The sequence below is a fragment of the Clytia hemisphaerica genome, unplaced genomic scaffold, assembly GCF_902728285.1.
Source record: "Clytia hemisphaerica strain Z4C2 unplaced genomic scaffold, Clytia hemisphaerica genome assembly, whole genome shotgun sequence".
Taxonomy (NCBI): domain Eukaryota; kingdom Metazoa; phylum Cnidaria; class Hydrozoa; order Leptothecata; family Clytiidae; genus Clytia; species Clytia hemisphaerica.
Window position 1 is genome coordinate 1,594,933 of NW_027103728.1, and position 25,548 is coordinate 1,620,480.

General features: G+C 36.3%; 4 protein-coding genes and 1 long non-coding RNA gene across 6 annotated transcripts in view; 1 reads left to right on the forward strand and 4 right to left on the reverse strand.

Moving 5' to 3' along the window:
* The window catches only part of LOC136804983 (choline dehydrogenase, mitochondrial-like), a 291,737-nt gene that overhangs the window by 98,310 nt on the left and 167,879 nt on the right, over positions 1–25,548 (forward strand). The gene's annotated exons all lie outside the window — the stretch shown is intronic.
* Positions 1,172–7,936, reverse strand: LOC136804970 (uncharacterized). Its single transcript, XM_067061502.1, has 10 exons — positions 7,806–7,936; positions 7,395–7,580; positions 5,579–5,661; positions 5,299–5,407; positions 4,921–5,055; positions 4,522–4,629; positions 3,844–3,912; positions 2,652–3,749; positions 2,241–2,422; positions 1,172–1,922 (listed from the first exon to the last, which is right to left on the reverse strand). The coding sequence occupies exons 2-10, from the start codon at positions 7,563–7,565 to the stop codon at positions 1,811–1,813; spliced, it is 2,067 nt and encodes a 688-aa protein (XP_066917603.1). The 5' UTR covers positions 7,566–7,580; positions 7,806–7,936; the 3' UTR covers positions 1,172–1,810.
* Positions 8,226–15,618, reverse strand: LOC136804969 (NADPH oxidase activator-like). Of its 2 annotated transcripts, none has more exons than XM_067061501.1 (8): positions 15,549–15,618; positions 13,292–13,493; positions 12,683–12,765; positions 12,283–12,391; positions 11,880–11,996; positions 11,219–11,326; positions 10,593–10,646; positions 8,226–10,323 (listed from the first exon to the last, which is right to left on the reverse strand). In XM_067061501.1, the coding sequence occupies exons 2-8, from the start codon at positions 13,460–13,462 to the stop codon at positions 8,863–8,865; spliced, it is 2,103 nt and encodes a 700-aa protein (XP_066917602.1). In that variant the 5' UTR covers positions 13,463–13,493; positions 15,549–15,618; the 3' UTR covers positions 8,226–8,862. The 2 variants fall into 2 exon arrangements, with proteins under 2 accessions (XP_066917602.1, XP_066917601.1); XM_067061500.1 differs by lacking the exon at positions 15,549–15,618 and adding an exon at positions 13,831–14,014.
* LOC136804971 (voltage-gated potassium channel KCNC1-like) lies at positions 15,890–25,415 on the reverse strand. Its single transcript, XM_067061503.1, has 4 exons — positions 24,176–25,415; positions 18,460–18,629; positions 17,539–18,120; positions 15,890–17,257 (listed from the first exon to the last, which is right to left on the reverse strand). The coding sequence occupies exons 1-4, from the start codon at positions 25,413–25,415 to the stop codon at positions 16,799–16,801; spliced, it is 2,451 nt and encodes an 816-aa protein (XP_066917604.1). The 3' UTR covers positions 15,890–16,798.
* LOC136804974 (uncharacterized) lies at positions 19,135–20,482 on the reverse strand. The gene is made up of 2 exons (XR_010846322.1): positions 20,122–20,482; positions 19,135–19,992 (listed from the first exon to the last, which is right to left on the reverse strand). It is a non-coding gene; the product is annotated as an uncharacterized lncRNA (long non-coding RNA).

Here is a 25,548-nt window from a genome sequence, read left to right on the forward strand (position 1 = left end):
TTTTGAATTTTCAGATTCAGGAATAGTTTGTCTAACAGAAAATATAAAATATGCCATATTTTTGTTGGTTACATCAGTCAGAAAACACATTTTAAACACGGCAATTATGAAAAATTCACTATGGTCAGAGCCCTTAAACACGGTACTTTCACATCACCACTTTTATACTAAACAAAATCTTCCTCTTTCACAAAGAAACCCCCGTGCTGGAGAAGATACAAAAATAACCACAATAGTTTAGATTTTTAATTGACGGTTCCTGATAACTTTATTAAGGCTTAATTTGTTTTTCGATAAGTACTAGCTGCCGGTTTATGCCACCGCATGGAGTCGGAGGATAATATTCAAAAGCCTGAAATGCTAATTTCTTAAAATCAGTGTTTTTCATTTGTAATTGTGCGTAAATTCGATTAATGGTGATAGTCGGGTTCGATTTCCTGATCTTTCCGGTTCGATTTCCCGATTTGGTTTGCGCTCGCACTTACTAGAAGATATACTCTTTTAAATTTTATGTTACATTTATTAAGAAAGGCTGACCACGATAAAGATAATAATGGTTTGCTATTCAAAAATGACAATTACCGGAGTTTGCAGCCGTCATTACGGCTGTTTTATTTGTTTTAAAATTACATATGGCACGGATTGATAGGAGTAAGGCAAAAGAAAAAAAATAAGATGGGAACGTGTTTTCGCTTTCCATAAAAAAAATTATCTTAGATTTTAACGTTTTTCTAATAAATGTCAACGATTCACTTCATCGTTCCGTTGCGGTGGCATTTTAATGAGACATACATCTTACCTTATAATTAAATCGGTTCATTTGTGCGGAGGAGCAACAATTAGTCAGTATAATTGTTTGTGCAAATCGTTTGAGTACTCGAGTTGTATTAGTATAAATGCTTGCAATGCTACCAAAAAATGATTTTTTATTGTTACCAAAAAGAAAAGCTACTTTACTGAATTCCTCTCGAAATTTTGAGATTTGCAGGAAAAACTTAAATTTCCGTCTTGTTCTGGTAGAACCACAATTCGCTAGCGTCAAAGTCGAAATTTCTTTTTTTTTATGATTTATTTTTAAGGTGTTGGGGATTTTTTAATCAGGGAAATAGGGCCACTGTAAACATCACTGGACTATACAATTTTACTTATTTTCAAAGGACTGAAAAATATTGATGAAGTTGTCTTTTGAAAAAAAAATTAATAAAAAATCAAACAAATCTTTATAAAATATATAATTTGCTATAATTTGAGAGTGTTTTCAAATTTAACCGACATATTGGGGCAAATACTGTTAATCGGAGCTTAACTCTTTCGCTTTCACTTCTAAAGTAATCCTACTCCGAACTCTCAATTCGATTACCATGCGTTCATGTGTGCGTGTTTTTTTCTGCAACGGAGACGGTTGAGACGACGATAAACAAGCATTTTAATTTGGCGGGTCAAAAATCCAAATCGCTCCAATCAATTTGCAATCCTCAAAAGTGTAAAATAAACTCGTTAGTATCTGCGACGCTCTAAGTACTATACACAAGACTGTTCTAGCACTGATATCAAAGATTGAAAAAATTTATTCATGGTTGTAAAAAAGTGGTTTAAACTGTCATCTAAAACGAAATTTTCGACCTGACGTTTTCTTAATTTTATATATTTGTATTAAGAAGATATAAGCAACTTAAGAAGATATTTACAAAATTACAAACTCGATGAAGAAAACACTTTACAGGACAGTAACTTTATTTTGTCAGCCTTTAGGTCCAAATTATTACCAGATTTCCCCAAACATTACATTTTTTAGATGCTTTTCCATTTCTTAAGAGTCAGGAAAACATAAGAGCTTCTTGGGTTTGGAGACATCTTTATCAAAGAATTTGTTCAATCGTTTGTCCGTCAACGTTTGTTGTCTACCGAGGTCATCGTTGAAGCTTCAGAGAAGAAGGAGAAAATAATAATTATTATTATTAACAAATTTGATAGATGGGCCCTAGAAGAATAATTTTTTCAGAGCACTTCTTATATAGAGGCTGTACAACCTTAATCAAACGCTCAATTTTCTATAAATTTCATGTATTACTCAGAGTTATTCTTAATTTTTGAAATTTGTCAAAAAATTTTAATAATGAAAATTAGTCATCATTTTGAGAATATCTTTCCAACGGTTGTTTGTTTCTCGTTGTACAGTCAGTGTAGAAAATAGTTTATTATGACCCTTTAAGTATAATTGTTATTAATAACCATCTTACCACAACTCGATATCATCAGGAACACTTTGAGATTTGACCAACTCGGTCACTTCGTTCAACGTTAATCCATCAGGGATTTTGATCTTCTTGACAAATGTGTATTGTATTTCAACATCATATTCTAATGAATTGCCACCGTTCATTGTTGGTGAAGTGACTTTCGCTGAAGGTTGAACCGTTTTCTAAAAGAAATTAATTTTTGTAGAGTGCATGGTGTTGGATAAGATAATTTACCAATTGTTACTGAGCGTTTTTTAAAGTTTTATTTTTTAAGTAATATGGTTCATCAAAATATTCCCAACGTTGTGCACTAGCTGAGTTCTCATGAATAAATGGAGTTAAAGGATTAGATGATTGAATTTCAAAAAACAACGTCAGAAAAACACAGGTCACATAATAGCTATATCTTACCTTTGGAAGTTGAATATCTACAAATCCAGGAGGGAGCGTGGCTGATTGCCTCTTCAATACTGCACTTAACTCCTTCTTCAAATCTTTCTCCTGCATTGAGCTTTCTGGTGATTTAGGAAAAAATTTTCGTGGTGGAGCCGAAACCACACCGGGTGGATCAAGTGTTGGTGACGGTGGCAAATCTGCGTTGGCTGGTGGTGGTGGTGGTTTACGGGCGGGTTTTTGGGCGTTACTTCCACGCCTTTGGCGCGGTGGAGATTGGTTTATATTGTTTAATGGCGATGATTCTTCTTCTTTGCTTTCACTGTTTCGTTTAGGAAGAATGGGCGGCGGGCGGGGCGGTCTGTATTTGTAATCAGAGCTATCAATGTCTTCATAAAGTTCACCGCCATCGTCTCCATCCATTATCAGATCATTGTAATTCTCATCGGGTTCACGTGGAAGACTTCTTTGAGGAGCTTGAAACTCTCCTTGTTGCCATGGTGGTAAAACTCCAGGTGGTTTCTTGTGCGGCGGTTTGGCGGGAGGGCTGTCTTCTTGAGGCGGGGGTGGAGGAGGCTTGCTTTTGTTCGATCGTGAGTATGTCGGTGGAGGGTCCTCTATAGACATTGATCGACGTTGTCCAGGTCTCGGTGATGGTTGTTTTTCGTTGGGTTGTTCGTCTGTTATGGAGGGTAGTCTTGGTAGACCACTGCGTGCAGGCGGGACTGGATTTGTCGGCATGCTTGGGAGGATTTTAGGTGGAGGTAAGTTAAATTTACGATCATTCTGCATTGTTGGAAGACTCTTTGGAGGAGGAAGACTTGCTTTTCTTTGTGGCTCTTCATCAGCCTGTACATTTGAAGAGTTGAAATTTCTTGGCAATGAGCTCGGAGGGCGTGGTGATTTCTGTGGAATATTTGGGGTGGAGCTCGTATCATCGGTTCTTGATGTAGAACGGGGTGGAGGGCGTTTGGGTGTAAAATCAACATCATTTTGCTGTATAGGACTTTTTGGTAACATTTTTGGAGGTCGCGGGGTTGGACGGAGTGAAGATTTCCTTTCGATATCTTTCAAATCTGTCATGAGTTTCTTTCGAGTCTCTGACGGTTTCTTGAACTGAAAGCAAAAGAATTATACATTGATAGAACCAAGTTTCTCAGGTGATACACAGAAAACATACTGGAAACGATGAAGTGTTGTTCGTACTTACGTCGTCTCTCCTGTTTTTGACACCAGAAAAACATGCGTATATCTCATCGTTGTTTTGCGTTGATATGACCTGCAAGACAAATATTGAAAGTTGAGAATCAAAGGATTTGTGAAAATATAAGAATCGACGGGAAGGGCACGTTGTTTCAGGTCTGTATGAATATTATAACACTCCTCTTCCCACAGATCCGAAAGGATTTTTGTGGGTGTGAAAATAATAACGGACCAAAACTCGATGGGGGATTGGTATTCCCATGTTTTTACTGACTGGAGATTTGAATTCCATCGCTTTCGAGTCAGAAATTTCAGTGCGGATGGAGAAAATACCACACTATTTTGCAGTGAGGATTTGCTTATCTGATTATTTTCAGCGGGAACAAAATTAGAGTATATTTTTCCACTGGAGACGATATTTTAGCCAATTTTTTCAGAGAGAAGGGTTTCCCAGTGGTTCTTCGAGAAGGGGGTGTATTATAAAAATTCGATTTTAGAAACTCTCGAGAGGCTCCAAAGTTTTTAGATGAAATAAGTTGATAACGTTCAAATAGTATTCATTGAAGCATTTTTAATACGTTATATGGACGTTGTGAACGTTAGACGTTGAAACAACGTTGTGTGCCAGCTGGGAAGCATTTTTAATAGAATTTCTTGTTATAAGAAAGAGTCGAGACACACTTACCTGAGCTGTGCCCAGATAATCTTTGCGCTTGAGATTTTTGACGGCTGCTTTTGGTGGACGAAAGATTTCACTTTGTGGAGGAATGAATGGATTGATGGGATAACCAGACTGGTGAAGAAGAAATTGAAAAAGGTTCAATGTTTTCAGAAGATCAAATAAAACATTTATGTCAAGGCTTTACAGTAAAGAAAACACATTTTACGCTACATCATACAACTTTCGACTCTAACACTATGAAGATAGTAGGGTTAAGTTTGATTTTACCACTGCCAAGGGCCCAAATGCCTACTTTACCATAAACTTTGGAAAGCCAGTTCCATACTTGCTCGAAAATTCCTTTCAATTGGACCACAGTAGTAGGGTTTACAAACAAAGAAGCGTATTTTTTTTCAATATTACCTGTAGAAGAGATAAACTTTCCTCTATATTCTCGTGCTTTCGTTCCGCTTTGCATCCGACCGCTTCTAAGAGAAGTGTTTTCGCTTTTCGAATCTTTTTTTGGCGGTAAGCCACAACTGCTTGATTGGTTAGAATCTTAAATGAAAATAATTTGAAAATCAAACCGCAAAAAGAACTGTAAAGTCTTAGGCAAGCTATCGTAAGCTGATTTATTTATATAATGAATCACAAGGGTGGATTTAACGCAGTTTTAACATTGATTCCATTCGATGGGCAAGTAAGCTCTTTGGTTGTTTTGCGGTCTCAAATTATCCAAGAACAAGAGAGAGGAGGGCTGAAAATTGTCATTTCCTTCAGATTATGAGCAAACATTCCCACCTCACAGGAGTAGAGTTTGTATTTGAAACCAAGTTGTTGATAATCGACGTATCGATTACCGCGAAGTTTTTCGTGTGCTTGCACGAAACGATCGAATGAATAATCGAACCTAAATCAGATAAAAGTAATTAGCATTGTATCTCATAGTAAATTCTTTGAAACGAAGAAAATTGTGGAATAGTGTCTCGTTGTCGGAAACATGTTGCGTGCTATAAGGTATGGAAAAACAGTATCAAAACAGGAAACCGGAAACCTCCCGTTCCAAATTTAACAGGCTTACTCTTCAGCCAGATAGTAGATAAGACCAAGCATAAAATATGCGATCGCCATATGGCTGTCCAGCTCCAAGGCTTTCAAATAATGCTGAAATTCAAAATATGAAAATGGAAACAAATATAATTCAGTATAGATTCAAAACCTGTCTCTTCAATTCTTAGTCATCCTAATGTTACCCACACAGAACCCACACCCTTTAGTTAACATATTATTATAATATACCATATAGCTATAGAGCCTGAAAGGAGGAATCTAAAAACCCAGCTTCCCCACAACGTTGGTTCAACATCTATCTTATTTTATATGAATAAAGGAGCGATGGTCCAAAGATCTTGAAAGAGAAAGAGTCACAGACCAGGAGTTCCAAGTTCGAATCCTAGCTCCTTAGGGAGTGGTCAGAAAGTATCTACTAGGGGGGAGTGGAGGATATTTTGAAAAATCCCAAAATACTTTCGCACCCCCTCCCCTAGCCTGGAAAAAAATTTTGAACCCCCCCCCTCATAAGGCCAATATTTTTTCGCACCCCCCCCCCCCAACTAGAAAAATTTTTACGCAAAAAAAGAATTCATACAGATGCGGTACAAAGAGTATTATTTGTTTGTATGACAGTTTTTTATGTCAAAATTAGGTAAGGGAGATAGTTTAGCCCTGTAAAGTTGAGTATATAGTCCTTTAGGAGATCTACCATTTTGATTGACGTTTTACACCACGGGATTTATTCCGTCGATTTCCATGGTTACGACGGAATTTCTCTGAGGTAAACAAAAGAAAAAAACCCGTGGTGTAAACGTCAATCAAAATGGTAGATCTCCTATAGGAATAGTCCAGGGTTAAAATAAGAATCAACGAGTTATTTTCTCTGAGTTTCCTGAAAATTACGGCTTATTTTCCCTGATACATAATCTCCCTACATTACAGAGGCATTACTCAATTAATCAAAATATCCTGAGGGGCCACCATGGTTGGCCCCGAAGGGAGAAAATTTTGAAGATCAGGTACTGGAGACCCTAAAATAAATGCTATTCTGTTGTTAAAAGGAGTCTGAAAAATAAAATTCTCTGAGTTTGAAATTTCCCTATAAACCTATATTTTCAGGTTTTCAAGGGTCTGTCAAAGCTCTGTGTATATAATTTATAAGATATTAAAAGAGACTAAGGAGGCACAACCATGGTTTGCGCCGACGGGAGAAAATGTCGATGTTTTTCACCACCATTTTAGCTAAAAGACACTTTGTTTTGACAAATTTCTTTCTAAAAAGTACTTTTTCAAACCACTCTGATGAGCTGTGAAAGCCACTAATCTACTTCCCTCATTTAGCTCAATGCTACAAACCAAAAGGGCAAGGCGATGATGCCCAAATAATGTTAGTATGACATGTACATATATCAAATAAAATAAATTCTGAGTTGTCGGCCGTCAGGCCGAAAAATTTTTGAAATTTTGAAATCTTGAAACGTAAAACTATGAAATTAGACTTCCTACATTTTCTCTTGAGTTGCCCAAAAGATTTGGAACCCCCCCTAAACCCTCAAAAAAAATTTGAACCCCCCCTAAACCCTCGAAAAAATTTTGGAACCCCCCCCCCAGAATCCTCCACCCTCCCTAGTAGATACTTTCTGACCACTCCCTTAGATTGCTCCATTCAGTTCATAGATAGACGAGCTGTGAACCCTGGTTTGGGAATCTATTTTCTTCTATCTGCCGAGAGTACTCGATGATATCAGAGTTTGTTCAAATTAAAAATCTATGAGTGTTATGAACGTTAGCAGGAAGTCACTAGAAGGACGTTTTGCGGCAGCTAGGAAAGAAACCAAACTCACAGCTTCTGCGTTATCCAAGTCGTCTTTCTTCAGATAACAACATCCTATATTAAACAACATTTTGGCAGTTTGTTTGGCTGATTGAAACATCTCAATGGAAATATCTATGTCACCATTATCGTAAAGTTGGACTGCATCAAACCAGATCTGTAGATCGTTGGCGTTTGCCATGGCTGTGTTCTATGTCTGAAGATTGCAATTAAAGAAATTGAAAGTTCATACAGTAGCAAGCAAGAGGATCCGGCTGGACTACCTGACCCTCTTAAAATACTGTCCATCATTAATAGCTTAGTGCCATGGACCTCAAAATTTGTGAAGAGAAGTCATAATTTTAAAACTTACTCAGATATTCCATTGCTTCACTGTTGATATTCAAATATCATATAAATCATAAAGACACTCTCAACTTACCACACTTCGAAAGCTACCCTCAATTATTTGCTTTGTCAACTCCAAACTACATTTTATTTCTACAGTTTGATTTCATTAGCATAGGATTCACATCTCAAGCATACATACGTAAAATTAACAAAAAATTAAACGAGAGATGGACAAAATCAAGAAAATAAAGTCTATACATTGTTTTGCCATTTAACTCCTCCTCCATTTTAAAAGCGTGTCATAAGAGAATATCTCCTTTTGAAGGCTAATTATATGCAATGGATTAAATACTATTATCCTAATGAGTATTTTCTTCAGTAATAGATGGTCTTTTTGATGTGAGAGATTTGTTTAGCTCAGATTTCAGTGAATATATGGAAAATATCATGGTCATTGTTCGACCACAGTAGAGACGATTGAAGATATTTCTAACCAGGAAAAACTTTCCATGGCCCACAAGTGATTAAGTGGGGAAAGTGAGATTTGCAACGAGCAATATTGAATAGAGAGTTTAAAACATTGGAATATTTCTTATAAATCATTATGTACAGTAATAAACAATTTGTATGTTTTAAAAATCGATAATTTGCGGTTTGAAAATTGATCTATAAATAACTACAAATATTAAAAAGTTACTAAAATTTCGCAACATTCAGAATTTGGAAATATCTCTTTTGCAAAACAAATGACAAACAAATCAACGGCTATCTAAAATTACTGTTGATTTTCTCTAATTCGAACTTTAAGAGACTAAAAACATTCTTCAAATTAGAGAAAAATTCGAATTAGAAAAAGATTTTATACGACTATCAAGCTGAGGAGGCAAATGTGTTCGTTCGAATAGACCTTTTCATAAATTACGTAATGAACATCATTGCCTCGTTTTAAAACAATTACCATGGTGATTATGTCCCTTGAGACATTAAATCATTTTTTCATGAAAAGAAAGTAGTTCTAATGAAATCCGCTGGGAGTTAATCACCTTGGCAATAATTTCAAAACGAGGCAAGTGATGTTCGTGACGTAATTTATGAAAAGGTCTATTTGAAGATTTCATAGCTTTTTAATTTCCATGGTAAAGAACTTTTCACAAGGTCAATTTAGGTAAGGGCTTCTTTGGAGGAGCAGTGCGTTTGTTTTGAGACACCGGCATGAAAAGATTACCATAAATTGCATCTTCAGTAACGCTTGGCTGCTCAATGCTGACTGGAAGCGGTTTAGGCGGCGCCTTTTTAGCGGTATTATTGTTGTTATCATTGTAAGAATTTGTTGGATTTTCATCTATAGTGGCGTATAGTTCTTCAGCCTCTGGAGAATGTTTTTGAGGTACTGGTGGTCTAATTGGTGGTTTAGTCTCGCTTGGCTTATTGTTGGGTAGTTTGAACGGTTTTGGTGATTGTGGTTGGTTATTGTTGATTGCTTGTCGGAAAACTTTTGGTGGAGATGACGAAGACTTGTTGCTGTTTGTAGATGGTCTGTTGAACGGTTTTGGTTGAGTTGAATTCTGGTTAAGTTGATCAAGGATAGCGTTGAATGAGTTAGGTTTATTGTCGTTGTTTTGAAGCTTTGGATTGAAAGGTTTCGGTTGATTGTTGTTTATAGGTTTCTTGGTAGGCTTTGGCGGTGATGATGGGGTGTTATTGTTTTCGTTGTTGGTATTGAATTTATTGAGTACAGGTGGTTTTGGTTTTGTTTGCGTCGGTGGAGAAGGCTTCCCTGGTGGCCCTGGTGGCACTTTGGTTGGTTTCCCTGACAACGACATTTGTATATTTGTTGTTGGCTTGTTGTTAGAGAGAGACGAAGGGTGCATACTGATCGGTCTTGGTTTAGCTGGGGGAGCTTTTGGTGTTTCTTTTTCCAGTGGTGCAAGGTAAGTATCCTCACAAGATGTTTTCCTCGTCGGACCACTGCCCATACCACCCATCATCGAGCCACCGCCCATACCGCCCATTAGAACTCTCATCAACTGTTTTTCTTTGATCGAAAAATTACGTTCTAACATGTTCGCTTTTGAATTATCATTTGTGGTGTCTAAGCTTTGGGCTTTGTTGATTGGTTTAGGAGGCGGTGGATTTCTTGGTAACCTCGGTGATGAGATGTCGTCTTGTTTTGGAATGGAAGGTCTGGGTGGTTTTGCAGGCGTTGAGAAAGTAGGTTGTAGAGGTTTCTTTGGAGGACTACCAATCATTGAGATTCTGTTTGGAAGATCAGCTTCGACAGATCTGGATGTTTTACGATCTGATGGTTTAACAGGTCTCATAGGAGGTGTTTTTGGCGCTGGTTTTTGATCCAGATTCTCCATCGATTTGGCTGGTCGTATCGGGAAGGCCTTCTTTGTTAAAGGTGGTGTTTGAGAAAAGGAAGGCCTAAATGAAGGATTTGGTGGAGAGCCTTTTATAGAATTAAATGAATCAGGATGCTTTGAGATGCGTCTAGGGCGTGGTGATGGCGTTCGATTGGGTGCTGTTTGAGTAGGGCGGCGATCAGGGGCGGCTTGTGTAGGGCGTCGAGCTGCAATGGGTGGAGTTGATGGTCCCTTCTCTAGCATCTAAAGGAGAAAATACAGAAACATCGTTAACAAAAACCTAAAGTTTACAGAAAAATATCCATTTGTCAATATCCATTTGTCATTTGTCAATTTCTACTTCACTAATGAGCTTATTATCTTACCTTATCAGTTATTTATTGACTGAATAGGTGCTAACCCCTAAAAGATTAAAACAAACCAATACAGTTGTTGGATTTAGTTTAGAGGAATAAAACTTTAAGCGTGGTCATCATTGTGGGTTATCACGGATAGATGTAAATAAATCAAACCTTTTTCCCAGAGAATGTAGAATATATTTCTTCGGTGTTTTCAGTCGATACAACCTGTTCAAAAAGATATAAAATAATACTTAATAGGTCATTAAGCTCTATAAATAGTTAAAGTCTGTCTCAAAAATATGTGGATACTTTAGTTTTGGAGCCCTTTTTCAGCAACCATTGATGCTATGTTAGAAAGTTGTACACCGTTGGAAAGATATTTCCAAGGAAATTAACTGTGAAGTTGGTAATTTTTGCTATTTTCGGTCAATTTTGGCCGCTTAAGGCCTACTTCAAAGGACTATAACTTTTTATCTAAGAAAGATACGCAAAATCTGAACACAGATTGGAAATCAGCAAGGTTCAAATAATCTAAAAACTTTCACATCCTGATTTTTAAAACAATACAAAAAATCTTCATTTTTCCAACTTCATTTTTCTTCTTCGTTTTTCAATCTTTTATCTTTCCCACGTTGTAAAACTTTCTAACATACCATGAACGGGTGCATAGAAAAGGTAAAAAAACCAAAATGTCCACACTTTTGAGACTTTAGCCGAGTACAGATTCTTTATAGTTAATCTTCTCTCGTCATCTAACTTTGGAAGAAATTATACAAAAGCTAAATGTTGAACAATACCTTAGCTTGTCCAAGATAGTTCTTTTTGTTGACATTCTGAATGCTTGCTTTGTTTGGTTTGAACAAGGTGATTGGTAGAAATTTGACGATACTGACTGATGCACCAGACTGAAAAACATCAAAAGTTTGAAAAATATGTTGAAATATGCGAAGTTGTTATATACACACGCCCGGGGGAGTGGGCACCTAGGCAAATGGAATACAAGGGTGTGTTACGCCTGTCGTTCCACCAAGCTAGTATCCCTGGGTATACACGCTATATTAGAAACTGGAAATATCTGTGACTAAAGTCTTCTTCGTGCTTGCAAAAAATTCATTCCACAGCCGTTGTACTCTTTTGAGATGTTTAAGTCTGTTACCGCAGTTGGAGGCGACCCGAAGATTATTCCTATTTCGAAAGCTATCTACCCGAAGGTAGGGGAGGGAGCCTCTCTTTCTCCCTTTGGTTGCTCAACTCACCCTTGATCCTTCTCTTAATTGCTGAGCATCAAGCAGAGAGGCTTCAAGTACCATATTGGAAATCTTTGGTATGACCCGGCTGAGGATTGAACTCACGACCTTGCGCACCGTAGCCGGATGCTCTACTACTGCACTACGGTCGCTTCTTGCGATGAGAAAAAGTCTTAATACGAAAGAAATTAAAGAAATTGAAAGTACAAACCCTGATAGAATTCATAGTATGTTGAATATGTTCATTGTTTTGAAGTTGCTCATTCATATGAACGATCCCATCTCCAATCCCGTACTTTCTTGCCAGTATCAACATATTACCTATCACCTGTGAGTGGGAATAGTATTAACAAAGTCAATATGACACTGTAGAAAAGATTAACGTGTTGTCAGACATGATTTGAGTCATTTCAAACATTCTGATCTCAATCCGAGTAAGTAGTTTTTCAGCCCCTTCAAACCCCACAGCTTACATTGAATCCTTTTGTGTTTAGGGTCGATATAGGTATTGTTTTATTCTATGAACCCCTCTCAAATTGAGATATTCGCCCAAAAAGCGACTTCCTCGCCCGAAAATAACGAGAATTCTCATAATATTTAGACGCAGATTGTACCTGGTACTCGTGCATGATATGTTGCAAACCCAGTGGTCGATAATCGATGAACGTTTTCCCTCTCATCGCCTGGTGTGCGTTGTCATAACTTTTATATGAAGCCGCATATCTAAAGGGAGAAAAGAAAGGTTGCAATATTTGAAAACTTTTGATCGAAAAGGTAGTGAGAGACAGTAAAGAGGCAGTAAAGAGGCAAGTAATTGCAGCTGACACTACCTTAGTGTGAATCGAAGACCTCTACAAAAATGTAAATATAGGAAATATAAGGAAGAAGTAAGAAGTAAGAAGGAGAATTCGTTAAAGGATGTTGGTAGCCTAAACACTCTGGAATTCTGAATCATTTTCCCTTTTTGAAGGAAACAGAATCCTTTAAATATCTTTTAAAATAACGTCTTCTTACTTTTTCTCTTCGAAGTTGAGTTCTCCTTGTAAGAAATATGCGATGGCCATGTGATTGTCCATTGTCAATGCATGGTTTAATTTCTAAAGTAAAATTTTCTCTCAGTTATTTTTGAGTTAATTTGGTTGTATTTCTCTATCTGACTACTATGTAATCAGAAACTGGGCAAAAACATCACCAGTAGCTTCTTGGCAAAACCACTATGGATAACAACCTTATGTTCAAATGATGATTTTTGTCTTGGTGTTCAATTGGGGTAATTCTGGCATATTGAGACAGGGATAAAATCAGCTAAAAAAGTCAAGCAAATCTACTCAACAAGCATCAAAACTACAAATACAGTAAATACACGTAGTTTTTTTTAAAAAGAACATCCAAAATCTTTGAAGCCTTCAGATGTTCTTAACTTTTTGAGTTTTTAAGCCTAAAAATGTTCTTAACATGTTCTTATTTTCGCCATTTTTTGAGTATTTTTGTCCATTTTCCTAAGAAATTGGGTGTTTCAGAGTCCACAAAGCCTTAAAATTTTCTTAACTTTTTCTTAACATTTTCGCCATCGAAGCCTTATGTTCTTATATAGTTTGTTCTTATAAAAAAACGTGTACTTACTTGCAGTGCCCTTGTACAATCATTTGAACTCAAGAAGCAACAACCAATGTTGAACATGACTTTAGCAGTAGGTGTCAAACTCTGAAATTTCAAGATGGCATCCTCATGTTGATTCTGTTCGAAAGATTCGATAGCTTCTAACCAGTTGGTCACATCCTCAGCATTGGCCATGGTGATGGTGCTTATTTACTTTTCATTGAACCTTGTAGTTAGAAGAAAGAGGAAAAAGATTAGAACAGAAAAAGACTTTGCACCACTCACCAATTGATTTTGAGTTCCTTGGGCATTATGTACATCTGCCAAGGAAGTTATTGCAAACTCAGTGTTAAATACTATTGAGGTCCGTCTAAAAAGTGTAAAATCTTATGCCAACAGAATATCCAGTTGATTTTCTACATTTTTACTGCATTATAGGACCATGTTTTGAAGTGAATGTCGAATACAGTTTTCCAAGTAGGAGTAAATAGATTCAATACACAAACAACTCAATTCATAAATATAAGTTTGCATCCAACCACACTGTGGACATCTAAACATACTTTCGTTTTCAACCACGACATTCATAATAAACAGCAACACACGCACTATAATGAGAAGCATTTGAAATTGGAAAGCATGCTTAATTGGAATCTCATGATCATCTGACTTACAAGCCAATTAACTATAATTCAGACCCGTCATTTAGTTAAAAGAATTTCTTCAATGCACATAGCAAGACAAACCAAGACGTCACATATCATTTACGAATAAAACTCTTTCACAAAAACTTTTTCTAATAGAACTCAGTTATAAGTCATATGATATTACGTCACAAGTTATGAATCATAACATTATAACATATTGTAAGAAATGTCCGAAGAGAGGAGAGGTAAAACCGTTCAAGGTTTCGTTACCAATACATAAGGCCTTATATGGAAACAAATGGACCCTTATCTTTTTTAAGCTGCTGATGAAATATTGAATTAGCAATGACTTAGCAACGACGTATAGAAATACCAAAATGGGGCCAAATGATAGGATCGTTATAATTTCAAGTTTAAAAGGATAAAAGCAAGCCTCCAAATTCAACAAGTTCCTGTGGTCATTCCCCTTTAAAATCATTCAGTAAATTCTACTCAAACGTCTACATCGTTGAGAATTCCTTCCCGAACCTCACCAACACTTTTCTATGAATTGAAAGGAAGAGAAATCCACTGACACTGTTCTATATCAGAACTCCAGAATAAGAATGAGAAATAGAGAATAATTCAGAGTGGAGAAGGTGTGTAAATCCTAAAACCATTTACTGCTTCATTCCACCGATAAACCACTCCTATGCAACTCTACCAGACAGAAAAATATTTTCCTCTGATAAACAGAATGACAAACTTTATCTGATGTGTGTTTTGACATTGATAAGTCAACCCGCAAAATAAAGTTATTAGCCACATACATTTTTGATTTATAAAGTTTCCTCAAACAAATAAAACTCGTATCGAATTTCAATTCATGTTCTTAGCAACGCAAGCAAGTAGAAGGATTATTGAGAAATCGAGATGTTACGAAGACTTATGTCACGAAGGAGCATGACGATATCCATTTCTCTATGGACAATTTGTCTTAATGATCAGGACAATCTTATAAGAAAAACGAGACTCGATTACGCGATAAATGAAGAATAAACTTGAACCTGAAAAGGCTGAATTTTAAGCAAGTTTCAGAATCAGCAATAAAAGTAGGGTTTATGGCCTAGAATACATCGGTTTGGCCCTAAAAACAAGAAATTGATAAAACAATTTGAAGCTCGGAATATCAAGCGAAAAAAAAACATGATTTACTGCTTCTAATAATAAGAGAGTTCTAAATCTGTAATCAAAATTCGATTGTTGACGATGATAAATGGTATTTAATGTGAAAACTGTCAGATCAAGGTAAAAAAATAAAAGGAATTGAACATGGATATTCAGCAGGCTTGCCAAGAATCTATGAAGATAGAAATGCTTTTGCTAATTCGAGCTTCATTCACCGGATCATTATAGTAACGATATTTCACAATTTTCTTAGGATGTATCAAATGCTGGGGTTTGGGATGTACGTAGAAAAAAATATAGAAAAACAGAGATATTATTAATCACACTCACGAAACACATTTCCAACCATATGGCTGTTGTCAAAATACTTGAAAGTTCATCTCTTTGTTTCCCAAATGAGATATGTTATTTCGAAATCTGAAGTTGACTCATTATTCCCAAGTGAGCCAGAAGAAAAATTTTTTCACCTTTAAACACAAGAACAACAAGATCCAACACTGCCCAAACCTTTACGATTTATTGTTCCAATATCATATTTTTTAAGTTTATTTTTCTCTGGAAAGGAAAATATAAATCTGAATCATAATTTTAAGGGATTTCAAAAATATACGTACTTTGGTAAAAACAAGGCTCAATTTTGGCAATTATCTATTGATAAATTATAAAAATCTTAAGATAGTCCTAGCTTTTAAGTATAAAAAATGGCCATAAAATAAGCATATTTAAGACCATTTCAGTCTCAACCAAAATCAACTGGTTCTTATAAAAATACATGTAAGACTTTGTCCACTTGGGCAAACAAGTAGCATTACGTAGCATTAAGCCAAATTTCAGTTTTAGTCAATATAATTCTTTTACAACATCAAATTTACAAGTACTCTTAATCAAAATATAAAAAGTTTTTTCGTATTTTACTTTCATGGGTATATTACAAAAGATCACATCAGGAAACCATCACTCAAAAAAATGTCTCTGTTTTTTGGCTCAAAATACAAACAGGATTTCTATATTCTCAGCCTTGTATTGATATTATCGTACTAAAGTTAATTTGGAGTGGATTGATATGGTTTTCTTCCTCAAATGATTCCTATGTTAGGAGGGTATGGACCAAATCAATTCTGAAATGATCTAAGCTTTTGAATTGCTTTTATCTTTGAATTTTTACTTTGGATTCTAAAATCATGAAAGCGACATCTTCCCCTAACGATAGAGAAACATTTCACGACAATAGACTCAATAATAATAGGCAAGAGAAGAATTGTTCTAATCTATTCTGATCTATTGTTATTGAGCAAAAAACACCAAACTTCTTTTGGATAACTTACCAATAATAGTAGCAAAAATTACTGCAATATTTCATTTAAGATAGAAAACCTCCACTATGCACACCAGCAATATCACATTCGAATTATTTTTAATTTTGGGCGCTAACATTTTTGTTTAGACTTTCAGAGCCTAGCGTAAAGTTCCAGTCCCTTATAATAGAATATTTTATCAAAATATATCACGCAAAATCATCGACCATACGAGACAACACCAAGAAAGGAATTAACTTTCGCGATCGTAAATTCTAAGAAAGGTTTCACTCTTTACAGACGAAAGAAAAATCATATTTTACAGTGGACCGCGGAAGTGAATTCCTTCAAAAAAATTATTAGTTTCATTTGAATGTAGAAAAACAGTAAATAAACAGAAGAAAAATAACGAGAACTCAACATCACTGTTCGATCTCCGGTAAAGTCGGGATGGTGGGAAGCAACGAACGCCGTTTGCTCATCGCATACGTATTATTCCGGCTTTTATGGATGACCGCTATATCACCATTCCGTAAACTTTGCGGTGATGGGTTAGGATTGGAGCCGAACATATTACTGTCTCTACGAGAAAAGCGTTTCATCCGTAGCTGGAACTTATCCGCGCCTTCAGTGTCCGATTTATCACTGCCGTCCTCCGGATCTTGATTCAAAGACGACTCACTTGAAGAATGTTCCGGTCGCCGATTCATATCGTCAACTTTGAGGGCGTTAGCAGCGCCCACAAGCACCCGCCTCTTTTTCTTGGGTAGTTTTAAACGTGCTTGGGCGTGTGAATAGTAAAGGTTGAAATTATTGACGATGACGGGGACGGGGAGAGCGATCATGAGAACTCCACATACAGAGCAAATGGTACCCACACACTGAAAAAGAGAAGAGAACGAAATATGGTCAATGAAAAGGTTTTGGTGCAACGCATTTGTGATTGTATTTCTACCCAGTAGAATGAGTCCTTATGAAAGCAATCCCAATATTTTTGACTAATTACCTTAAAATTTCAGGGCATTGAAAAACAAGTGTTTACTTTATTATATTGGAGACGATGTGCATCATATGTCTTTTATAAGCATCGGATATTTCGAGCTGAATCAGGTTGGGTCTAGTTGTATGCTTAAAGTATGAAAAGAATAGGAGTAACACTCACCTTTCCTAATGTTGTCATGGGTACCATATCTCCATAACCCACGGTTGTCATGGTAATCACCGCCCACCAAAATGTGGCGGGAATTGAGGAAAATTTCGTATTCGGTTCGCCATGTTCACAATAAAACGCCAAACTCGAAAAGATCACTACACCAATAGCCAAGAAGAAAATCAAGAGTAAGAGTTCTCTGAACGAAGCTTTCAGGGTGTGTCCCAGAATTTGTAGACCGACGGAATGTTTTGATAGTTTGATGATACGGAAGACGCGAATGACACGGATGCTTTGAATGAAAAATGAGAACTGTGAATGACTATGGAGTCCGTACTGCATGATCACTTGTACAAAAAACGGTAGAATCGCCATAAAGTCTATCCAATTTAAAATCCCTTTCAGAAATGCGATTTTATCGGGGCAGAATATGAAACGAATGGAAAGTTCGATAGTGAAATAGAAAACGCAGCATCCTTCGAAAGCGAGGAGTATGGTTTTTCGTTGATCGTTGCTTTTGAAGTAGTCGACGGTTTCGAGACAGGAGAGGACGACAGAAACCATGATGAGAATCATACTGATGTAAGCCACCACCTGAAATACGAAAAATTATTATGAAAAAAACGATCAGAAAAATGAAGATAAAAAAAAACTATTTCTTGTAGAATTGTCCTATTATCTTCATTTTCATATTGGAAGATCTTCTTAGGTTAGAGGGCCATCACTGTTACAGTTTTTTTGTCTCCGATGCGGATAATATTGAGGTAGCAGAGCCTTTTGTCGGATTGAGTTGATGAAACAGACAAATTGGATACTAAAAGTGATTTGCATTAAAAACTCCAAAAATAAAATGTTTTTAGGATTTTTCTGCTTCTCAATAATTAATTTTCTCTCTTTAAAAGGCTTTCTGAGGACAGTGAAAGAAGTACAAACTTTAGCTTTTTTGGAGGAGTAAGGATCTTCCATCAGTTTCCACATGACTGGTTGCCATTTTCGATAACACGTGACCTTTTCTTCCTCATCATCTCCTCCACTGACATCAAAACCATATTTGGAGAGGTCTGGTTCCGAGTCATCGTCATAATTCTTCTCCAGTTCGATTCCTGTGTTCAAAAAAGTAAATGTCAATGTTGTTGTGGAACACACTTTTATAGAAGAATGTTTTTCCATTTTATAGAAGAATGTTTTTCCATTTTATAGAAGAATGTTTTTCCATTTTATAGAAGAATGTTTTTCCATTTTATTATGGATATCATTATATACCTGTAGGCAAAAACAGCCATTGAATAATTCCTGATATACCATGGCTATTATACCACGGTAGAATTTTTTTTTCAAATTTTGCTTTCAAAGTTTGATTTTTTTTGTCGCTCTTGTTGTATCAAAGAAATTCATTAAAATAAATCTATTGTCAATTTCATGAACAAATTTTATGATTCAAAGTAATTAAGAAAATCATTAAAAAAAAAACAAAAAACATTCGAACGTTTCACTTAACCTTTCCAGCGCGCAACTTTTTAAATTTTCACGCTGTCAGCGCGCAACATTTTTTCAGAAAATAGACATGTTCAGTTATTTGATCATAACTCAAGAACTAGGAATCTTTAGAAAAAAAGTAAGGTATCCCTGAAAAGCTACATAAATTCTACAACTTTTAGACCAAGTACCAATCCAAATAAAATATTCCAAAAAAAATGGTAGCATCACGTAAACCACAGTTTTTTTTCACGTTTTGCGGTAATGTCACTTTTTTTGCATTTTTCACTTCTAGAGCAAAAAAAAGTGGGGGGAAGTTAATTAAAAAATCTGTCTTTGGCTATTTATCAATCTATACATCATTTTGAAGTAATATACCAAAAATCAGCATCCAGAAAAATCTGTATGTGTCACACCAGCCTCCCAAATATCGGTCACTTTTGCCAAAAATCACGATTTTCGGCTAAAAAAATCCAATATATACAATTTTGAAGTATTTTGATGATAATGTGTTTCCAGAAGCAGCTACAACATCAAAAATGGTGTAAAAGTATTCCCCAACTATCTAAACAACACTTTCAGTCAGTATTCTTAGCTCCTGAAGCTTTTGAAGGGTATCGGCTACCGTGAAACTAGATGGCATAGTCGGCGACAGTTGTGCAAAGTTTCCAAAAACCGTAAGCCTTTTGAGGCAAACTCATTGCTATCAAATCTGGTCTCTCTTGCCCATAAGGAATGCTAAATGTCATCATAATAATTCCATGTGGCTGTTATGTGGTTCCTGCCATCATTTTGATCCATATAAGCTGTAATCAGGACATCGTTATGAGCCAAGAATTTCGGGAATCGATCGACCGTTGCTGGTGAAGCGGAAGAAGTAGTGCAATTCAACATAAATCCAGGCTTTTCAAATTCTTTGGTGCTCCTTTGAAATAAATGAGGTGTAGAAAACACTTTTGCATTGAATTTGTCCACTTTCCATGCTCCAACCTGAATAAAAAGTAAAAAGTACTGTAAGTTTGGGTCGACTCCGATGGTTTGTCGAGAAAAGTGGTCAAAATGACAAATAAATGGAATTTTTATGCTAAAAACAAAACACAAAATATAAGATATACTTACTGGATGTTTTGCCATTATAAAAACAATGTTTCCATGAAGAAAAGTGGCCTAAACCAGTCAAAAAATCCAAGAACTTTAGCAGTAAGTTTGAAAAACCCATTTCTTGGTCGCCATCTTGATTCAGTGTTTTTCTCTACCTTTTCTCCGAAATCTGCTGCCTCACCACGTGATCAAAACATTACATCACCATATATCAAAAGAAAGCTTAGAACCTCTACTTTCCGTTTCTCTTTACTTCTACGGCTAGCAAAGAAGCCAATGGGAGAAATATAGCTTAGAAGATCACAATGTCAAAAAGACGACTATACTCGTCCGCCGGAACGTATGCTCGACGACTATACTCGTCCGCCGGGCTGAAAAGGTTAAAACACTCCCATAATCGAACGTTCGAATGTTATTTTTTATTTTTAATGATTTTCTTAATTACTATTAACATAATTAATCTTTTGTTTTTGCCTTAGGTATATATAATAAAACATATATTCAATAGGTTTTCGTTGGTTATTGGATTTATTAACCCTCGGTGATGTATATTCTGCTTATTATTAAAGGGATAATAAGATGGCTTGCAATATTCGGCATGTGAGATCCTTCTATTGTCCTGAGCAAAATCGCATAATATTTTTGTATAACCATTTTCCAAAGTCGAGATATTTAAGTTACAAGTTTTGGGCTTTTCTACAGGATGATTTTCAAAAATTCCAAATTTTGATATCTCGATTTTGGAATAGTTGTTACACAAAAATACTTTGAGGTTTTGCAAAGGACCAGAGAAGGTTTCTGTAATCTAAATATCTCAAACCATCTGATTACCCCTTTAACTTTAACTAAATCATCGTAATATATTTTTGACGGCATTTATAAAGCTTTGCGTTGAGGATAATTGGCAATTCAAAGGTAAAAAGCCCTTAAAATGGCAATCTTCAAGTCAATCTCCATGGTAACAAAAGTTTCCATGACTTATATGATTAGTTCTCGGATGTTTAAAGTTTTGCTGACTCGGCTAGAATATCGTAAAAGTGTGTTAAAGTCCTTGACCTTAAAACCTAAACACCTAGTGATCTAGCCATTGGAACTTTATAAACCATTTTCAGTTCACACGTTTGAAGACCAATCCTTTGAGCTTGGTTTGAAAATGTGAATCTTACTGGCCTTACTGATGACTTCACCAGGAAATGTGCCGGATGGGTCACTTCGGACCATTTTAACAGTCCTAATTGACGTCATCATAAAATGCCCCAAAAAGGAAAAGGGTTCCAAAACTTTTCAAATCAATTGCGGGTTTTTCTGTGCCAAATTTCACTCATATAATTATTCTTTTCAAGAATACGGCGTATTTTGAGCTAATTCTTTCAGACTATTATGAAAAATGGTGATACTAAAAACGCTGCTGGTCCTTTACGCGACTCACTCTTGTGATCAGGTTGGATTAATTTCAAAAGTGAAGCGGACAGACTATTTTTAGTAGATGGATTATTTTTCCAGGAAAACTGAAAATTTGACGAGCTTTCAACATGGTAATGGTCCCATGAAGTCATTCAAAAGAAATCCAGGCCAATTTCTGCAAAGTTGAACATTTTTGGCACGCCCTGAACTGTATTTTTTGTTTTATAAGAGTTTGTAATAAAAAGTACATCTGGGAACTTCAAAAAACACGTACTTTTAAAGTTAATGTCTCCTCTATTGTGTTTATTTACAATAAAAATGAAAATTTGGGCCTAAAAAATTATCCTTGATGACTAAGAACCATGGAAAACTCTTCTGGAGATTGAATTAATGTTTTAGGAAGAGGCCCGAGTGTAATAAATCAAGAAGCAGCAGCTAATGACAAACGACAAGACTTCTTTTTCTGATAAGGGCTGAAATTTCTAAATTGTTTTATTAAACAAATCTCGAGACTGGTAACCGAGGGGAAATTTTTCATATTCGAAAAACATGGAAATAGTAACACGTACACGAAGAAGTACAAAAATTTCACAACGAAAAAAAAAAGGTTTTGAGAAACATGAAATGTGGACTGATGAAAACTTCATCATTTTGGGATAAAAAGAAAGAAGAGAAAAAACATTAAAAAAGCCCGTTGGAGCCTTTCAGAAACCACAACATCAGCTTGAGATTCGATGAGAAGGACTTTTTGGTCCTCAAAGACGACGGAAATCTACCATCATCACATTTCGGGATCAGATATCTAAACTTTCCTAAAAAACTCCTCCCCTTATAACTTCTCTTTGTCTCTCACTCGCCTTTTTGTAGTCAATGTTCGTGCATGTTTCACCTCTACTTTATAAAGATCCCTGCTGGTAAAAAGTTCACTTTCCCATGCGTGAAAAATCCGGGGGGGGGGGGGTTGGAAATTTTACTTCTGAAAACCCAGAAAAAAGGTAAATATAGGCTAAAATCAGGCTTCGAAAAATTAACAAGCGGGAGAGGGGTGTTTATTTGAGTAAAGGAATACGTGACGCTACGTCAACTAACAAGATGTAAGCTATTTTGCAATAAACTTTGTTTTAAAGAAAATCCCAAAAATTTCTGAACTTGATGGTCTGCGGTACTTCGATCATGTTGTGTTGTGTCATAATTTCATTCTTATTCAAGGGTATCAATTAAATACCGATTAATCTTCCGTAGAGATTACAGAGCTCAAAAGATGACATCAAAAGGTTTTCAGCTTACAGAGATCAAAAGGTTTTCAGGTAAAAAGTGCAGCAAAACCTTTCAGCTTCAAGTTTTTAAATTGGAGTAGGCAAAAAGTTAGATCTTTATGAGCTTTTTAGGAGCTAACAAAAGATTAGGATGGAGAAATAGTAAGACGTCATAACGTTTGCCTTCCGAAGTACCTTGAAAAACAACCAAACTAATTTTCGCGGTTTTTATCTTATATCGCAAAATTAGTTCCGCGAAATACAAATTTGCTCTACTATTTCCCTTAGGAAGATGAAAGAATTTCGGCTAAAAGTGGACGTAAACCGCGGAAAGAAGTTCCCCCATTTGGTATAGGTCACTGAAAAAATATTGAACTGGATAATCCAAGGAAAGGTAGCCCAAAAAGCGAATATAAGCGGCGAAGGAAAGATATATCAGAAAGTCCAATACGACCAATGAAGAACTTGGGCTGCAGGTGCAGGAGAAAGGAGTAAAAGAGAAAGTGCAAATAAATGGAAAAAAAGGTGGAAAAATAAATCTAAAGTCTGAAGTGAATATTGAATATCGAAGAAATAAGATACAATGAAATCGAAGAAGAAAATAATAATAATAATGAAAAATGAAGAAAGGAAAAGTGATTTTTAATCAAAAAATATTGACTAAACTTAATCAGAAAGCCACTGAAATATTAAAATTCATATTACATGGTGTCCTTTCCCTCTCCAGGCTGCAATAAAGCCCCACAAATGTAAAAGTACAAAGAGTCAAACTTATCAGCGCAAAAATCTGTAAGTACTATAGATGTTTTCAAAAAAACCATTGAAATACAAGTTTTAGCAAGGGATCATGGGAAAGCTGAAAAATGATAGAGGGTTAATGAAAACTATTTAAAAGGATTTTGCCACTTTTATAATAGTGCCTTAATCCTTATGCATTAGCCTGTGCTTTAAGGACAGAGGCTTAATAAAAATCAACTTAAAAGGATTTTGCCAGCTTTTAAAAAGTGCTATATATTTCTGCAAAAGCCTGTGTTTTTTAAGAGCTTTGCACCCAGGTCATCCTCATTCCAAACCCTCACTCGTTAGGTTTTGAGAGTTTCACCCACATTACTTTTTCTAACTCCACCGTATAAACACCAGAGCGTAATATACAACAGTTTATACCAAACCCAGTGAATAGTTGTTAAATTTAAACCCGCCCAAAACCCTATTCCACCCTTTCATTTTCGCACCCTTCTATTTCCTGTTTTGCCTTTCCAGCCATTCGAAAAACACAATTAAGATTATAAGGCGAGTGATAATTAAGAGTTGCGCGAATTGATACTTTTGAAGATCGCCCGAAAATTCAAGGTACAAAACTCAAAAAGAAATTAAGGGGATTAGGGTGATGAATGAAGTTAAAAAATCCATACCTTCAAAATCCTTCAGTGTGTCTTGCGCATCACGATGTTGTCTGTAGCTCAACCAACAACACGATTCCACTTGAGAATCATCGATCCCCCAATAATTCAACTCCTCTTCAAACAAAGGTCCACAAACGTCGTACGGAACGTGTAAATTCCCCGTCCTATAGTAATTCAAGATATGTGAAAACACTTGAGGATGACGATCGAAAAAGAACTCCCCTGCAGTTGGATCGTATTCTGGTGAGTGCGTCGCGCTCTCCTCGGCGATCCAACTAAGTCTTGTATCAGGTATGTTTTTCAACGTGCTGCGATATGTCTCATGTCTCACACCACCAATGTTAATATAAACTCTATCTTTGTTCACTTTTTGCGAATCAGTTAGTAAATTCTCGTTAAGAATATCATTTGATGAAGTCCTTGAAAGGTGTTGGCTATTTAATAAGCTTTTCTTGTTCATCAACTCCTCTAAGGTTGAAAGCCGTGCTCGAAATTTATCGATCTCTATTTGTAAAATACGTATTTCCTCGTCTTTATCGATTGATATCGATACAGATCGATTTCTATCCGAATACTCCATCGCCCGCCTTCTACGGTAGGGCGAAATGCTTTTCAGACTTTCTTCAGAGCTCTCTCTGGTTGATAATCGGTCCGTTTTGACATTCAGTTGTCCTTCAATGGAGATCTGTTCGTGAGATCCGGTATTCACCCAATTCTTAACGCGAGATTGAAAAGAATTCCCTAACTGAGTTGATGAGTCCGTATTACCGCCAGCCCGTCCGTATATACTGGGATCACTATCTACGCTTTTCCGTATCCTCGGTCGTAATTTGGGACTGACGGGTGGTTTGTTGGTGAGCTTTCCGGGGAAATCAAAGCTGGTCTGTAAGAGGGGTGAGTGAGGCGGTGATGGGTGTTGTGAGTGAGGCGGTGATGGGTGTTGTTCACGAACACGTAACAATGATAACGAAACTGTCGATGCACTTGGTCTCAAAGATGATAGATTATCTAAGGATTCGTTTTGCTCTTCTTCGACAAAGAATTCATCTTCTTGTCGCTTGTCGCTGTTTTCTGTGATGGTTTTTGGCGCATGCCCATTACACTCTATCATTATAGTTGGTTCTGTTATTGTATTGTTATTGATAATTTTGGTGACGTCATCGGTGACCACCCCAAGCATCGAGGGCGTTATGTGAGGCGTTACCGGCTCTTCAATGGTTAATTTCATCGTGTCGCAATTAATGGTCATTCGGCTTTGAGCATGATGTTCAATCGAACTTGTTGTTTTTGATGTTGTTTTTGATGTTGTTTTTTTATATATGTAAAATTTATGTTGCTTGAGTAATATTGTATCTTGTGATTTTCTTTTCTTTAACAACCAA

What these genes read in the sequence shown, in the direction of transcription:
- LOC136804969 (XM_067061501.1), bottom strand. Translation starts at nt 13,462, where the DNA reads ATGGCCAATGCTGAGGATGTGACCAACTGGTTAGAAGCTATCGAATCT. An exon ending in CTCAACTTCGAAGAGAAAAA is followed by an intron (nt 12,392 to 12,682) that starts GTAAGAAGACGT and finishes TTCTCCCTTTAG; the next exon opens with ATATGCGGCTTCATATAAAA. An exon ending in ATACTATGAATTCTATCAGG is followed by an intron (nt 11,327 to 11,879) that starts GTTTGTACTTTC and finishes GATGTTTTTCAG; the next exon opens with TCTGGTGCATCAGTCAGTAT.
- LOC136804970 (XM_067061502.1), bottom strand. Translation starts at nt 7,565, where the DNA reads ATGGCAAACGCCAACGATCTACAGATCTGGTTTGATGCAGTCCAACTT. An exon ending in ATTATCTGGGCACAGCTCAG is followed by an intron (nt 3,913 to 4,521) that starts GTAAGTGTGTCT and finishes TTTGTCTTGCAG; the next exon opens with GTCATATCAACGCAAAACAA. An exon ending in CCTGATGATATCGAGTTGTG is followed by an intron (nt 1,923 to 2,240) that starts GTAAGATGGTTA and finishes TCTTCTCTGAAG; the next exon opens with CTTCAACGATGACCTCGGTA.
- LOC136804971 (XM_067061503.1), bottom strand. Translation starts at nt 25,415, where the DNA reads ATGACCATTAATTGCGACACGATGAAATTAACCATTGAAGAGCCGGTA. An exon ending in CACACTGAAGGATTTTGAAG is followed by an intron (nt 18,630 to 24,175) that starts GTATGGATTTTT and finishes TTTTGAACACAG; the next exon opens with GAATCGAACTGGAGAAGAAT. An exon ending in CCATGACAACATTAGGAAAG is followed by an intron (nt 17,258 to 17,538) that starts GTGAGTGTTACT and finishes TCTCTTTTTCAG; the next exon opens with TGTGTGGGTACCATTTGCTC.